Source organism: Artibeus jamaicensis, unplaced genomic scaffold (genome assembly GCF_021234435.1).
Source record: "Artibeus jamaicensis isolate MK-2021 breed Jamaican fruit bat unplaced genomic scaffold, CSHL_Jam_final contig_1015, whole genome shotgun sequence".
NCBI lineage: Eukaryota > Metazoa > Chordata > Mammalia > Chiroptera > Phyllostomidae > Artibeus > Artibeus jamaicensis.
This window is the reverse complement of record NW_026521194.1, coordinates 1,746,485-1,762,642: the sequence shown is the minus strand read 5'-3', so window position 1 is coordinate 1,762,642 and position 16,158 is coordinate 1,746,485. Positions and strand designations below refer to the sequence as shown.

Here is a 16,158-nt window from a genome sequence, read left to right as displayed (position 1 = left end):
TGAGCACAGGAAGAGTAACCTGTCGAGTCTTCTCCTTTAAGGGTGCTTTTTTGTTCCTATCTTTAGAACAAATAGTAACTAAACTATACACAGTCCTGTCCCGCCCTATGCCAGGAATGAGGAAAAAGTCAACAGCCTACAAACCTGATTACTCTGCAGAAAATGCTAGAAAGACTTCACACTGGGAGTGCCAATCCCACGTACTGAGTGGCAGAGCAAGGAAGTGGAATTGGAAATGGAACCTAAATCTTTGAATGCCTTTTAAGAGATGTTTTGAAGAGAGCTACTACTTCATTTCATGAGAGTATTCATTCACTATGTAACCTTAAAATTGGAATTTTTACATCATCATTTGAAAAACATTGCATCATATCACACTAACATTTAAAAAATAAGTTTTTCCCATATTTTATAAATATTTAGAGATTAATTGTTTAGAGCTTATATTCTTTAATTATCGACCAAGTGATACTATATTTATTGAGAAATCTCTGGGTTAATTCAGGTAATCTAAATTTAACCTCTGGATTTATGCAGTAGAATTTAAAGGCTAATATATCTAATGTGCTTAAAAACAGTACTTGGCACATAGCAAGGGCTCAATACACATAGGCTAATGCAGAAATGATTATACCCGATGGCCAGGCTTAGTGGGGTCAATAATTCGTCTAGTTGGTGGATGACTTGGATTTAAGCCAGGCACTCTGGCCCCGAAGCTGCCATTAGGTGGTGCGCCACTGGAGTTGGTAAAATCATGGGATTTCTCCTTCTTGGCTTCTACCAAATCCCAGTCTATGCATTTACCCATCTCTTCTTCAGGGCCCTGGTCTGGGTGGGTGGGAGGGCTGAGTTCTAGTCTGGAGCCTATTGTCTGTGGGTCAAGTGGCCCACTAGCTCTCAGACTCAGTTTGCCTTCTTTGAACAATGAAATCAGGTCACAAAGGTCCCTTCTACTCCAGACATCCAGGAATTCACCCCTCTCTCCTCTGTTTACTTCCCCATCCTGCCTTTTCTCCAGCACAGGAAGAGCCACATAAGCCAAGAGAATAAAAATGCAGCTTCAATGAACCACAGAGCATCATATGTAAAGCAATTGTAACCTGTAAAAAAACTTTTGTTCAATGGTTTAGACAAACCATTAGAAAATAAAGAATACTTGAAGGAAGAATATGTGCTTGAGAATTTAATGATTTTGTAACTCTATGAATATCATTTTCCCCACTGATAGTCACTTTCTGAGGGGAAAAGAATAAAACTTACTAGGCTGCTAATGGCTCCTTTATTTATCTGCTATTTTTAGTTGCAGGTTCACTTATGGAAGAGCTAGAACATGCTGTGCATTCACAAGTTTGAAATAATAGTGGCATGTTTTCTCTTAAAATTTCATGAATGTCCTAAATAATAAAGAAAAAAAAAGTTCTCCTGCTCTATCTTACACTTTCCTTTTTTAATAGAGAGAACCAAGTTGTGACGATTTAGTATTAATATGGAAAAGGGTGAGTGAAATAGACTCCTAGTAACCTGGATACAGCCATAAATATTGCTGAGCAATGCCTAAATATTTTTAAGTAATTTAGATTGGAGAAGACAGTAACTTATGGTTAGTCATGGAGGTTTGGAGGCAGAACGCAGAGTCGGTCCCATCTTATCACTTCCTGAGTGACCTTGGCCAAGTCCTTCAACTTCAGTGAGACTTAGTTTCTGTATCTGTTACAGGAGGACAATTAAAGTCACTCCACAAAGTTGTTTCAAGGCTCAGGTAACAAAATATTTGTAAAGGGCAAACTTCCTAATAGTGTAGGAAATTGATAGGTGATAGTGATTGTTACGGAAATGCAGTAAAATTTAGACAATACCTTTTCCACCTTAACCTTTTCCTGATCTTGGCACAACAGTTGACAGATTCTCCTTATTTATTATTTGTGATGTTTTCTCCCTGTGTTTCTCCACTTGCTTCTCTAATCTCCTCAAGTCAATATTCTGTCAACAAAGGTTTGTTGAGCTCTTTGATGTTGGACGCTGAGAATATTAAAATGAACAAAAACCACTGTTGTCCTTTTAGAAATGAATCTCTAGCAGGGAGAACAAGAGCCCACAGGACTGTGATAAATAAAGCAGGTGCTTTGCTGAATGGCAGCCCAGGTCAGGTATCACCCAGGACGGAGTGGTCAGTTCCACCTGCAGGAGGGGTAGCAACTGATCGTGCACTTGACCAGAGTATTCAGAGATACATCTCAGTTGTCTGGGGTGTGGGCAAGGGTGGGGAGGACACATCCTTCTTTCTAACTAGCTTTTCCTCCTCTGATGCCTTGTTACTCTTTCCACGTCCCTCAGCCATTTCCCTTGGAGAGCTCACTAACTCTCAACCACCTGGAAGGATGACTCACTAGCTTCAGCTTTGAGCTATTGTTCCAGCTCAGCTTTCACTTTTCCCACTGTTAATTGTGACTCTTGGGTTTCTTGCTGTCACCTCTGACTCTGTGTCTAAACTCACAACATAGCCCTTCATTCCCCCATTCCAGTCCCTAAAAGCAACCTGACTCCCTGGCTTCCCTATTGTCAGAGAACTGCAGAACAATTCTCCCAGTTACTCTCATGCCATCTGGATCTATTTCTAGTCTTATGTTCTGCCCTCCACAGTTTAGTATCTTCCTTAATTCACTTAATATTTGAGTGCATACTGTAGACCAGTCTCTGGGTAACATACCAGATTGTGTTACCACAATAGAACCGATCACCATGTTTATAAAATTTAAAATCTGCTGGGGAGCCAAACAGTAAATAAAGGAACATTGGAACCCACATTTGATTGAAGATTGTGGTTGGTAAGAGGAGGAAATTCAACACGGTGCAGTGCGAGAGAGGATGAAAGGGCGGGTGATATCTGGAAAGAGTGGCTGGGGAAGGCTGGACACCCACAGGGACCAAACAAGTCACGTTGTAAACATCTCTCTTCTCTCTCTTTTTCTCACCCTTATTTCCCAGCTCCACCTGGCTCGCTGAAACCAGGATACGAGCCAGGTACCTAAATTCTGAAGACAAATGTTTCAAGTCCCAATATTTTTTCTTAATTAACTGTGCAGCCTCAGGCAAGTCAGCCTCTTTGAGACTCAGTTTCCCCACTGACAAAATGAGGGTGGTGTTACCCCTCACCATGAGGGATTTTTAGTAAGCATGAGAAATAATAAATGTACAAAGGATCAAATTATTTGAGGTGTTAAGAAATAGTAGTTATTATTATTAGGAATATGGTTGCTGATGTTATATAATTTTCTCCCAAGAATTTAACCTCAATTGATTAACTGACCCAATAAACATCAGTGTTTTACTTCTAGTCCTATTAGACACTTAGACTCAACCCTGAGAAACAAGGAAGAAAGACAATACTTGTGGTCGGCAAGCCCACAGTTTTATGGGGTGATTGCCAAACTATGGCCTAGCATTTAAGACAGATCCTAATTCAGCTCCCTCCTGCTAACCATTTCATGACTATTTATTAAGCTCCACTGTTTAAGATATTGTGCTATGCCCAGTTTAGGTGTTCTCCAGGCTTTATCTCCTGCCCATACCCTCTGCTACAATCTACCAGTTCACTAAAGAGCTCACCTCTCTTTGAAATTAATACCCCCATGGATGTCATTTAGAGATGCTGAATGTTTACCTGGGTCAGAGTGCATTCTGATGTGCCAAGAAATAAACCAGGCAGCTTTACTGGCAGTTTCAGACTTCTGCCTGCGTTTCCTGTGCAACATAATTATTTGTATCCTGAAAAGAACCTTTTATTTCCATGCGTTCGCAAGAATGGTGTAAGAACCCCCAGGACAACTTGGAAGGTTCAAACCACACTTGTTTATTTCTGCCCTATCACACAGGTGCCAGCTGGCTGGAAAATGCTTTGGAAGTGGATTAGAGCTTTTTCCACATAGAAGTGGTAACTGATTTTGAGTCTCAAGCACAAAGATTTACAAAAACAGACATACCCAGGGAATGCAAATATAGTATAATTTATGAGTTGTCAGCAAGCATTTAAACAGAATCAAATTAGACATCTAAGTAAAACAATTAATTAATTACTATTTAATTGCTATTTAGAATTAGCATGGGACTTCCGCCAAGATGGAGGTTTAGGTGGATGTGCCTTGCCTCCTCACACAACCAAGTTTAGGGACACCTAAATATTAGCATCAGAAAACACAACCAGAACACGGAAAACTGAACTTTTCGGAAGTCCGCTAACAACAAATTCTTCGGCCTGACCGGTAAGGGGCGAAACCGGCGTCGGGTGAGGAGTTACAAAGGAGGGCTCGATCGACCCGGGCGCGGAATCCAGACGCGCGAATCCAGTCGCATGGGTTCCAAACCCAGGATTGGACCTAGTGAGCGACCGAGCGGCCCACCGGGTGAGCGACTACGGAGGAGTCAGTGGGGAGGCGGTGGCAGCGAGTTGACTGTGGTTGCCTGGTTGCACGCGGGTGAGGGAGTGAGCGGAGTGAGCGGTTGGACCGGCGGCGGCAGCAGCGCCATTTCCCCGCTCTGACCACGCCCCCACATACAGCGTCACAACCCAGCGACCTGGGACTCCAAGGCGCCGCTTCTCTCACTTAAAGGGCCAGAACAGACCAAAAATGTCGCAGGGGGACCTCAAAGCCCCGGAGATAAATCTAAGTGACGAAGAAATAGCAAATCTCTCAGACACACAGTTTAAAACACTGGTCATCAGCTTCCTCACAGATCTGGTGGACTATAGCCACAAATTAGAGAAACATATGAAGGCTAAATTAAGGGAAATGAATGGAATTCCACAGGAAACCCATAGAGATGAAAAAAAAAACTGGGACTCAAATCAATGGAGTGAACTAGAAGGAAGAAAAAAATGATCAATCAGAAAGGAATGAAGATATAAGAATTCAGAAAAATGAGGAGAAGCTTAGGAACCTCCAGGACATCTATAAACGCTCCAATATCCGAATTATAGGGGTACCAGAAGGGGGAAAGACACAACCACCAGTGGAAAAACTATTTGAACAAATAATAAAAGAAAATTTCCCCAATCTGGCAAAGGAAACAGACTTCCAAGAAATCCAAGAAGCCCAGAGAGTACCAAAAAAGTTGGACTCAAGAAGAAACACACCAAGGCATATCATAATTACATTAGCCAAAATTAAAACGAAAGAGAGAATCCTGGAAGCAGCAAGAGCTAAGGGGACAATCACCTACAAAGGAGTCCCCATCAGGCTGTCAGCAGATTTCTCAAAAGAGACCTTACAGGCAAGAAGGGGCTGGAAAGAAATATTCCAAGTCATGAAATCTAAAGACCTACAACCAAGATTGCTCTACCCAGCAAAACTTTCATTTAGAACGGAAGGACAGATAAGGTGCTTCTCAGATAAGACCAAATTCAAGGAGTTCATCATCACCAAGCCCTTATTATATGAAATGTTAAAGGGACTTATCTAAGAAAAAGAAGTTAAAGAAACATGAACAGTGAAAGGACAACAAACTCACAGTTATTAACAACCACACCTAAAACGAAAGCAAACTAAAAGGACAGCTAGATCAGGAGTGGAAACATAGAAATGAAGATCTCAAGGAGGGTTAGCAACAGGGGAGTGGGAGGAGGAGACGGGGAGAGAAGGTACAGAAAACAAGTAGCATAGACAGTAGATAGAAAATAGATGGGGGGGGGCAAGAATAGTATGGGAAATATAGAACCTAAAGGACTTGAGACACATGGACATAAGCTAAAGGGGGGTAATGGTGGGGTTGGGGGGCAGGGTGGAGGGGAATGAAGGGGGGGAATAGAACAACTGTAACAGCATAAACAATTCAAAAAAATAAATAAATTTATTTAAAAAAAAAAAGAAATGAAGATCTCAAGGAGGGTTAGCAACAGGGGAGTGGGAGGAAGAGAAGGGGGTAGAAGGTACAGAAAATAAGTAGCATAGACAGTAGATAGAAAATAGAAGGGGGGGCAAGAATAGCATGGGAAATATAGAATCTAAAGGACTTGAGACACATGGTCATAAACTAAAGGGGGTAATGGTGGGGATGGGGGGGTAGGGTGGAGGGGAATGAAAGGGGGAATAGAACAACTGTAACAGCATAATCAATAAATAAAATCTTAAAAAAAAAACAGAATTAGCATAATGCTGAAATGTTGATACATGAGGAGAATGGGATTTTTAATTCTGTGATAAGCAAAATATAAGAAAAATTATGCGTGTAGGAAAATATATGATGGGCATTTAGGCTTGCCATTGATTTGGGATGTATAGGTATGCAAAGTGTAGGTGGTGCAGAATTTGCCGCTGGACAAAGGGACAGCAGATTGAATGGCCATGTATCACTTGAGTGTTAGTCGATGTCTCTGGACTCTGGCAATGATAAGAAAATGGTAATTCTCATGCCTCAGCCTCTTTTCCCTCCTCTGGAAGAAGCAACTGGAAACAAGTACCTTTTAGGTTGTATGGGAATGGAGACATCATTTGCTAAGGGACACTCCTTAACTTCTTGGATGCTCTCCATCCTGGAGAGTATGAGTCCTTGTAGAGGTCTTTCAGGGGTGCCATTCTCAAAACGCAGAGATGAACCTACTAAACATGGTCTCACAAATGAGGGGCTCTCTCTCGGGGACTCATGAGCTAGAGGGCCCCGTTAGAGGGCCAATCAGATGTATCCAGGCCGTGTTCTTTCTTCCCACTCTGAAGCTGGCAGAACAGAGAACTGGGCACTTTAATCAGAAGGACAAGCTGGGTGGGACCCAGGGTGCTATTAGGACTGGGGGGGCATAGTGTTTACCGAAGAATACAATGCCGAGAGGGTTTCTTAGATGAGGTCTGAGAGGAAAGAGAGAATGCCTACAGGCTCATCTTAGGAAGCAAGGATGGCAAGTCTTTTTTTAAATACCCAAAGATAGAAGGGAGAATTTTGAAAGCCAAAGTCAATATTTAAAAGAATGTTAGACCCCTTTCATTTCTGGCTAGAGATATTCTACAGATAATGTAAAGGTGTGGAGTAAAGATAAGAATTCAGAAAAAAAAGTCACTTGCCCAGTTCCAACAGTACAATACCACCCTCAATTCCACAGAATGTTCTAACCTATTTTGGGCTCTCAGAGTCCCACTTTTTGATTAAAAAGAAAAGGAAGAAAAGAACAGACATGGCAAGAACCTTCCAGGAGTTCTTTATACACAGCGAGAAGGACACTCGAGGAGCTGAGCCGTAGAGAACAGAATAAGACAGCAGATTGGAATCTTAAACACTGTATAGCAATTGCTGGCAGCAAAGGGAGGTGGACCTACATCCTGAACAGAAGCCCTTGAATACACCGACTTTTGGACTAAGAAACCGAATCATGGTCAGACTGCCAAGTGAGCCATAACTGATCATTTTAAACAAAGGTTCCCACGTAGGACTCCCGAATCCACATTTTCCACAGAATGAACCTGCACATGCAGCCCCACCTCTCTGTTTCAGCGTGGACCAGGCTCCTCTCAAGGCAGGAGAGAACGTGCAGCATTTCAACCTGTTTTTGCTGAAGGTGGAGATCAGTCCCCTCCAGAGCCCTTGTTATCTGCCTGTGGCCCCCTGCAGCCAGGTCTCCTACATGTCAGTGTGTTTCAGGGTCTATGGGAGGGGAATAAGCAGCCAGAGAAATTGCCTCCAGAGGGAATATGGTGGCTGGCTCTTTGTTTGTTTTTTTTTTTTAAATTTTTATTGTTGTTCAATTACAGTTGTCTCCATTTTTTCTTCATTACTCTCCCCTTGCCCTACCTACCCCCACTTCCTATTTTCAATCCCCTCCCCCCCCACCCTGTTGTCCTTGTCTATGTGTCCTTTATACATGTTCCTTGACTTGATCCTTCCCCTTCTTTCCCCTGTTATTCCTCTCCTCCCTCCCCTCTGGGTACTGTTGGTTTCTTCATTTCCATGTCTCTGGTTCTATTTTGCTTGCTTGTGTTTTTTGTTGTTGTTGATTAGGTTCCACTTATAGGTGAGATCATATGGTATTTGTGGCTGGCTCTTTAGATGCAGCTGGGCTGAATCTAAACCACAAACATCTTTCTGTAGCTTTCCTCCCAGGCTTTTGCCCCAGTGACCTCAGTGGCACCACCACTCACAGGTGTCTTGGCCTGAGCAGTCAGCATTTGTTCTATTTGACTCTCACTGCCATAGAGTCTTACTGATCCTTTCTCATGGGTCTCACCGGTTTTCCTCTCTCCTCCTGTTGTCTGCATACAGGCCTCGCCTCCCCTTCCCCCACTCCCCCATCACACCACTGGTGCCTCTCCTGATGTCCCAGATTCCAGTCTTCCTTTGCTCATAGGGATCATCTTTAGATCTACTGGATTTGTGTTCACCGGCTATCACTTTTACTAAGACAATTATCTTTTTTTTCTTAAAAATCTCTCTGTTTCTTCAATGCCTCTGACTATTTCTGCAGAATGACAATAGCACCAGACACCCAGCCATTTGATAAAATTTGAGTAGGGTGTCATTCTCTAGTATTAGAACCTGGGCTTGAAGACCATGGCCGGGTTGCTCTAGCAGAAGAGTGTGCTTGTAGAGATGTGAGTGTTTTATACTCCCAGGGGAAAAGCTAAGAGTCTTCTTTCTATAAAAAGGTAAATATGCTCAGTTGTGCTGATTTTGTCTTTAATTTTATTTATTCAATTTTATTTTTTAAATTCTTCCTTCTTTTAAGGAAATGGCTTCTATGTATGCAGACTATTATAGCTATTTTACATCATGTGCTTCCTGAAATTGGAGGCTTTTGGCCAAGAGCAATATAATGCTGACTAATAAAAATGTCCGTAGAGACATGGGTCAGACTGTGCAAGAGCCTCCCAGTTTGGATGCCTGTGCCTGTGCACATTAATTGAATTGCTTTAGTTAGGTATGTATCAAAAAGATAGGGGCTTAGAGGGAAGTGCATTTTGCAGAACAACAGGAAGCATTGAGGGACATCCATTGTGTCATTCTTAAGATGCTTCTATGCCACTGTCGAGAGCAAACTGAAGTCACTTTAAAGGAGACCTGTCATAGCAAAGAATGCTCTCAAAACTTCAAAGAGCTGTTTACAAGACATATTAAGATCAAATTCTGCTTCAGGGAACCTGATGTGTTTTCAGTCTGCTGCCTTTGATAACTCCAAGATTAGGGTGGATTTCATTAACATGATGTAAAAAGAAGGTATTTGGGATGTTGATTTTGCTCCAGCAATTCTTTCCTTGCACAAAGCCTGTTCAGAGATGTGGCTCTACTATATCGCAAATAGCAAATCTTCAGACCGTGAAGTAAAGCCTGGATTGGAAAGGTCCAGCTACTGTGAGGATATGACATTTACTAGAATGTTTCCAGAGTAGAGGAAAATCTAACGGACATTCAACAGTGAGAGGACACTGGGTGTTGGGTTCGGATTAGTTTTAAAATTCTATTTAAATGAAGTTTGCCCCGTGCAAAGATTATTTATTTGGAATCAGTATTTTTGAGCATCAGTTTTGTGTGCCAGTGGTTTGGCACACAAACCTTCAACATCACACCAACTCCAAGTTACTTCTGAATCAGAGGAGTTACACCGCTGGCTTAATATCACTTGGTAAGAAGAGAGATCTGAAATCTAATTCAGGTCCTTAAATTTCAAGTTCAGGTTTGTTACACAACATTCAACTGCCACTCTAGAGATAACAGATTTTGATGTATTTTAAAGAGCTACAAAGACCTTTCACTTAGTGTTTAGCACATATACAAGGATAACATTTATAATCGCTTCACTCATTTAATGCAAAATCCCTATGATTCGCTTTAACAAGGGTGGCTGTATTGTCTTATAAGAAGGACTGGTCCCATGAGGAGAAGGAACAGGAACATCAGGCAGTGTCTGTATGAGAGACAACTCAGGGATAGATGCCATGGGAAGCTCTAGTGTCCACTCTCCACCAGCAGCTCTTTCTCCCCCAATTTTTCCCTGTAATGTTTTGAAATCCCATCATGTTAAATGCATTACTTTGGGGAATCATATTGCAAACATTAAAACCTCCCCCAGATTTGGTGCTCACTAAGTTACAGTGACAGAGAGGTTAGCTTACATTCTCACTTGGATGGACTGACCATGTCTGCTTGGAGCTTTGTGATAGGTGGAATTCTGTAGTCACATCTAGGTTCCGTAGGTTCAATTATCAATGTCAGTTAAGGGGTGGATCAATAGTACTCATTCATCAGTATCAGTCGTTAAGTAAAAATGGATTTTACTTGTTATAATTATACCAAGCTATGCAAATCACTAACACCTCAGTGTGAATTTATCTGATAACTTTCTTAATATTAGAAAGGGAGAGAAATATAATTCTGAAGCTAATGCTTGGATAACTATGTAAGTTATTGTGCATACCAGAACACTTTTGAGAGCAAAAAGGGAGTCTATTAACAAAACTCCATGACAATATATAATCGTGACAGGGTGGTGTGGTCACCTTGGCTCTTGGGAAAGGCAGTCCCTTACTGACAAAAATATATGCTAAGGAGTTCCACCTTCAAATAAGTCCACCAACATCTCTTTCCCAATGCTATGCTTTTTTACAGCTATGAATTCCAGTGATCATATCTCCCCAAGAACAAAGAGAAACTGAAGCAATTCCATCTGGGTAGGATTCCTGAGAGCCTGAGAGATTCCCTATGAAGCACATGAAAGAAGTAAAGTCAATTTGCATTTTTTTTCAGAGGCTGATTTTCCAACTAGTGCATTATTTTCTGGACCCTTGTTTCATTTCTTCCACCAGTTCATTGAATAAAATGTCAGGACTGATAAGAAGATTTGATGGGGAAGAAGGTAAAGCTATTACATGAAATGAGTTTGGGGAATTACCAACAGATTTCAATTATTCATATTACTCCTACTAAAAGTGATCGGCTGGGAAGAGTGGTGATTCAGCTGGACAACCTCGCTGTTTCTAAGATATAGCTGTCCTTGTTCTTTTTTGCTTCTTTGTATAGAACATGCATTAAATGTGCATTTATGAACACATAGATTCTCACTTCTCCAGCCCTATTATTTATGACTAACAAGATTTTAAATCAGCTTGCAGTAATAAAATAAGGACATTAAATCATTCCATAGTCAATGTCTTTTTACTGGATAGTCTATGTTCTACATGCAAAGAAAATATTGTTGAGGTATGGTTTTAAAGGGAAGAAAAATGATTAGAACCCACATGGTATATGATGAATTGCATGTATGCTTACTAAGCTGTCTTTAAATGCAATTATTATGTGAGCTTAATAGAATATTTAAAATGAAAGAAACGCACTATGAAATTTTAAAAAATATTACCAGTACACAAAGGTGTTGATTTTGTAGTAGCCCTTTTTAAATTTAATTGGATATTCTTTTTATTCATTCAAATCTTAATCATACTCCAAAATCCAAACTAAGGTCTACTTCCCTGTTGAAGGTTGTTGCCGATTATAGATTCAGAGTCTGCCTTTGTTCTTAGCTTTTCATGCCTATAATACTAGTTGTTCCCCTAGTTTATACTAACTTGACTTATTACTCTATAGTTGTCTTACATAATTATCTTTTGATTTTTGAATTACCGTTGGATTTTCACAAAAGAAACCAGCATTATCTTCCAAACTACATTGTAAATTCTTCAAGAATGGGGGCCATTTATGATCTGTCCTTATCTTTGTCCACGATCCTACAGAATTTTGACTGTATTTAGGTTGAACTATGTGAAATTGCTGAACATTTTATCAGTCTGACCACAGGTCAGAAAATGTCACATGGTTTAACCTACAAAGAGTTGTTCTAGAAATAATTATGCGATTGTTTACGGGATTGAATTGTGAGATCAATCAGGGATTAAAGAGTGGGATTGTATTTAAAACTTTAAATTCTTATTTGTAAACATATTTATGAATATAAGTATAAAATATATATGTACTGATGAAGTCCTTTAAAATAGATGATTAAGTTGTGATTTTAACTTTTCAAGTAGACATTCAACCTCAAACAGTTCTTCCAGTAACTTTCAGACATGATTTTGAAAGACATGAATATGATTTGCTCTTTTCCAGGCAAATAACTCTATCTGAAATAACAGGTCATAAAGTACTGACTCTAAGCATAGTAATGCTTATATTAAATTATTTTCTGGCACTGTATAATTGTTGATAAAATTATTCTGTAGAATATTAGTAATCTCTATTTTGAATGCTTACAATATGGCAGACATTACTCTAAACATTCACATCTGTGTTCTCATTGAAGATGAGTTCCTTAGTTTCTTGGCTGGAAAAAATAAGATGGAATCCTTTCCTTCTTCTTTCTGCAGATGAGCAAATTGAGACATGATGGAGTAATGTAATGTGTTCAGCACCACACAGCTAATAATAATAGTACTGGGTATCAAAGTCAGGCAATCTGACTTCAACCCTTCTTTTAAATACCTCAGTGAATCTAACCAATAGGAGTAGAGTTATACAAAAATTAGAACATATTAAAAATTGGTTAGTTTTGTGAAATATATAGCATCTAGTGAAGACTTTGTAATTTGGAGTTACAGAGTTAAATAGAGTATACCTTAGGCTTGGAGACCTGCAGTTTCAGTTATTTTGTAAGCAACTCAAAATCATTCTGAGTTACAGTATGACAGTTTCCCACATTAAAAACTGGAATTTGTAGAAGGGAAAGAATAATAAGTCATATAACACTTAAAAATAAGGTTCCTTAATTAACAGATTCATTTTCATATTTGGTTATGAATGCAAGTATGCAAATACTTTTGTAAAATTATGTTTTTGCTACTTTTTAATAATCAATGTTCTCTAATGAAAGTATTATTGTTACTTGAAAACTACAAAATCACACAAGCAAAGCATAAATAAGGCTGCTTAACTGTGTACAGTAATCAATAGGTTTATATACATATATAATATGCACCATATGCACATATATAATACATTTTGCAATAAAATTTGCCTTAATTCACATCAAGTATTTTTTATAATTTGATTTTTGTTATAATAACTTATATAATCCAGGGTTGTTTCCTCTATTTTTACATGAGAAGAAACATGTTTTCCTCTAGAATTCAGCATCAAACTAGTGAGCACATTATTGGGTGGAGAAGTGGGCATTTTCCTTCAAGTTTCTGGGCCTTAAGTTGATTGGCTGGAAAAATGAAGTTATTAAGTTAGATGATTTTATGTTGTTCAAATGATGACTCTCTACAAATGTCTCACAGCAGGATTTGTTTATTCATTTTTTTAAAAAAGTCATTATACCTATTGGGGTGACATTGCTGAATAAAATTATACAGGCTTCAAGTATACAATTCTATAATATGTCATCTGTATTTTGAGTTGTGTTCACTCAAAATCAAGTGTCCTTCCATCACCATTTATGCCCCATGCCCTCTTCCACCCCCCCACCCCCTTCTCCTCTGGTGATCACCATATTGTTGTCTGTGTCTATGAGTTTCCTTGTTTTTTTCTTAATCCTGTCACCTTTTCTCCATCCCCCGAGTTTTCTTCCCCTCTGCCAGCTGTCAGTCTGTTCTTTGTGTTCTCTGTATTTAAAAGGCTGTTTCTATCTTGTGTGTTCTGTTTGCTCGTTAGATTCCACATGTAAGTGAAACCATGTGGTATTTGTCTTCCTCTGACTGGCTTATTTCACTTAGCATAATACTCTCCAAGTCTACCCACTGTTGCAAAAGTCTACAGTCTAGGGTGTGCAGTTTTTTTAACCCTCCCTGGAGGACATGCTCATTAGCTTCAGAGAGAGGGGAAGAGAATGAAGGAGGGAGAGAGAGAGAGAGAGAGATAAAGAGAGTGAGAGGGAGAAACCACAACTGGTTGTGTCTCGCACATGACCTCACTGACTTGGGATCAAATCCACAACCTAAGTATGCACCCTGACTGGGAATCAAACCTACTACCCTTTGGATGACGCACCAAGTAATTAAGCCACACTGAACAGGGATAGGAGGTGCAAATTTGTGTCTCCTAATAAATAAGCTCAGCACACCCTTCTTTTTAAGGAAATATCTAAGGAGAATAGTCATGGATTTTTCTTAGTACAGACTTAGGAGTCTAATATTATAAGGTGAGCCATACAAAACTTATGGAAACTTTTCTGAATGGAGATCCAAGAAGCTATTCCCCATGGCTGAGTGAGGGAAGAGGAGCTGAGAGGAGGTTGAAATTGAGGTATCGTGGCCCAGGAGGCTTATCATATTCAAGTCACATCTTCCTGAACTTCTTGAGTTTTCTAATCATTTCCATGAATTAACTTTTTAATGTCATTAGGGGTTATCACAAACAAATTATGGGCCATCTGTTGTCATTTCTGCTTTAGGAGAAGTGCTTGAAAAGTCAAACTAAAGTAGTGCTCAAGTTCAATTGGGGAGAAGAAGGTGGTGTTGGGCAAGGTTACCTTCTTACAGGCTGTGACAGAGCTCCCCAGGCTGCTTCCTGAGCTGCTGGCGCCGCCCTGCTGGGCTGCCGGAGCCTCACACATCAGTCGTGACTCCGCGTTGCTGTTTGTGCCCAAAACACAAAAGAGAACACATTATTCCAGTGAGCCATCTCCATATTCAGACAGGAAGAGACACTAGGGGGCTTATCGAAAATCATCTTTCCAGACTGACTGACCGCTGCAAATCCCCCTGCTGACTTTTTTGGGTTGGCCACACTTCTGTCATTGGGGGACCACCGAGAGCTATTTTACTGTCAAAACGAAACCGCAACCCAGTGGTTAGGTGGACACAATGATCTGCCTGACTTGTGGCTCCGGCGACATCTTTTCTTTTGTTTTATTATTTTAAATTATATTTTCCGATTACAGTTGACATTCAATATTATTTCCTATTAGTTTCAAGTGTGCAGAATAGCAGTTAGACAATGATATGTAATATTTCACAAAGTATTCACCCCAACATATCCAGTACCTATCTGATACCATGCATAGTTATTACAATATTATTGACTATATTCTCTATGCTGTACTTTACATCCCCATGACTATTTGGTAACTACTTATTTCTACTTCTTAATCACTTTATCTTTTTCACCCATCACGATGCCCCCACCTCTGGCAACCATCCATCTGTTCTCTGTATCTATGAGTCTGCTTCTGTTTTGTTAACAACTTTTCTTAAACAAGAGGTTTGAAAACTCAAGTAATATCTTTCTATCTCTACTCATTTTATTTTTTTAAGGAGGGAAAATGTAATTTTAATCAGGAGGTAGGGTGGTACCATGAAAAAAGAATGTACTTTCAAAAACACAGATCATCTCTCCTTCTTTTAATTGAAATACATTTGATGTGTCCTGTGTGAATTTAAGGTGTATGGCATGTTAATTACTCCGGCCACTAAAAAGAAATGGTTGTTATGTAATCAGGTCCCGTCTGTATCGACGGCTGGTTGGAGGCAGAGCAGGATCTTAGCTCCTCCGCCTCCAGAGTTCTGGGCTTTCCATCTATTTTGCCCATCTCTGTCCAGTCTCGGTGGATTGGACCACACCCGGGGCTGTATCAGCACTTTCAAACACTTAAAATCACTTCTACATCCTCAAGATGTGATAAAAATGGAAACTGTTACCAAACCTGCTTCTCATGACTTGATTGGAGGTTTTAAATAAGATCAATTTAAACACAAAACCCCTCTGAATCATCAAGATTTCTAAATATTTCTTTTCTGAAAATAAAATTTGGAATAAAAAAGTACCGATATTTCAAGTCTACATATTTTATTGTTTGATGTTCACCACATAGAACATGTACAATTCATTGCATACATGTTTGAAATGTCCTAATGATTCCTTATATAATTATCAACCCAACATATAGAATTTTTCTCTTAAAATAAGCACCAAATACACTGGTTAAACAAGCAATGGATTTATTATATATAATCCTCATGATTTAAGATCTAAATTAGTCAAATTTATTATTTTGTAATTAATTAGCCATAAGTCAAATAGTACATGAATGCAGTCCGTTAGTATTTACCTTATTAGTTACCGTGAATAGCTCTTTAAAAATGACTGTGCCGATGGTGCTATGTTACAGATCATCAACTCAGGTAAATATTGGACAGAATAATTTAAAAAATTTTGTTTCAAATCTGTATATATTATTTTCTGAGTAACTGCCAC

At 39.5% G+C, this 16,158-nt stretch overlaps 1 protein-coding gene across 1 annotated transcript in view; it reads right to left on the bottom strand.

Moving 5' to 3' along the window:
* SPHKAP (SPHK1 interactor, AKAP domain containing) overlaps positions 1–16,158 on the bottom strand; it is a 122,590-nt gene that overhangs the window by 79,156 nt on the left and 27,276 nt on the right. The window contains exon 3 of the mRNA XM_053662340.1: positions 14,435–14,537. Coding sequence (XP_053518315.1) covers positions 14,435–14,537 — 103 coding nt within the window. The remainder of the gene's footprint in view (positions 1–14,434; positions 14,538–16,158) is intronic.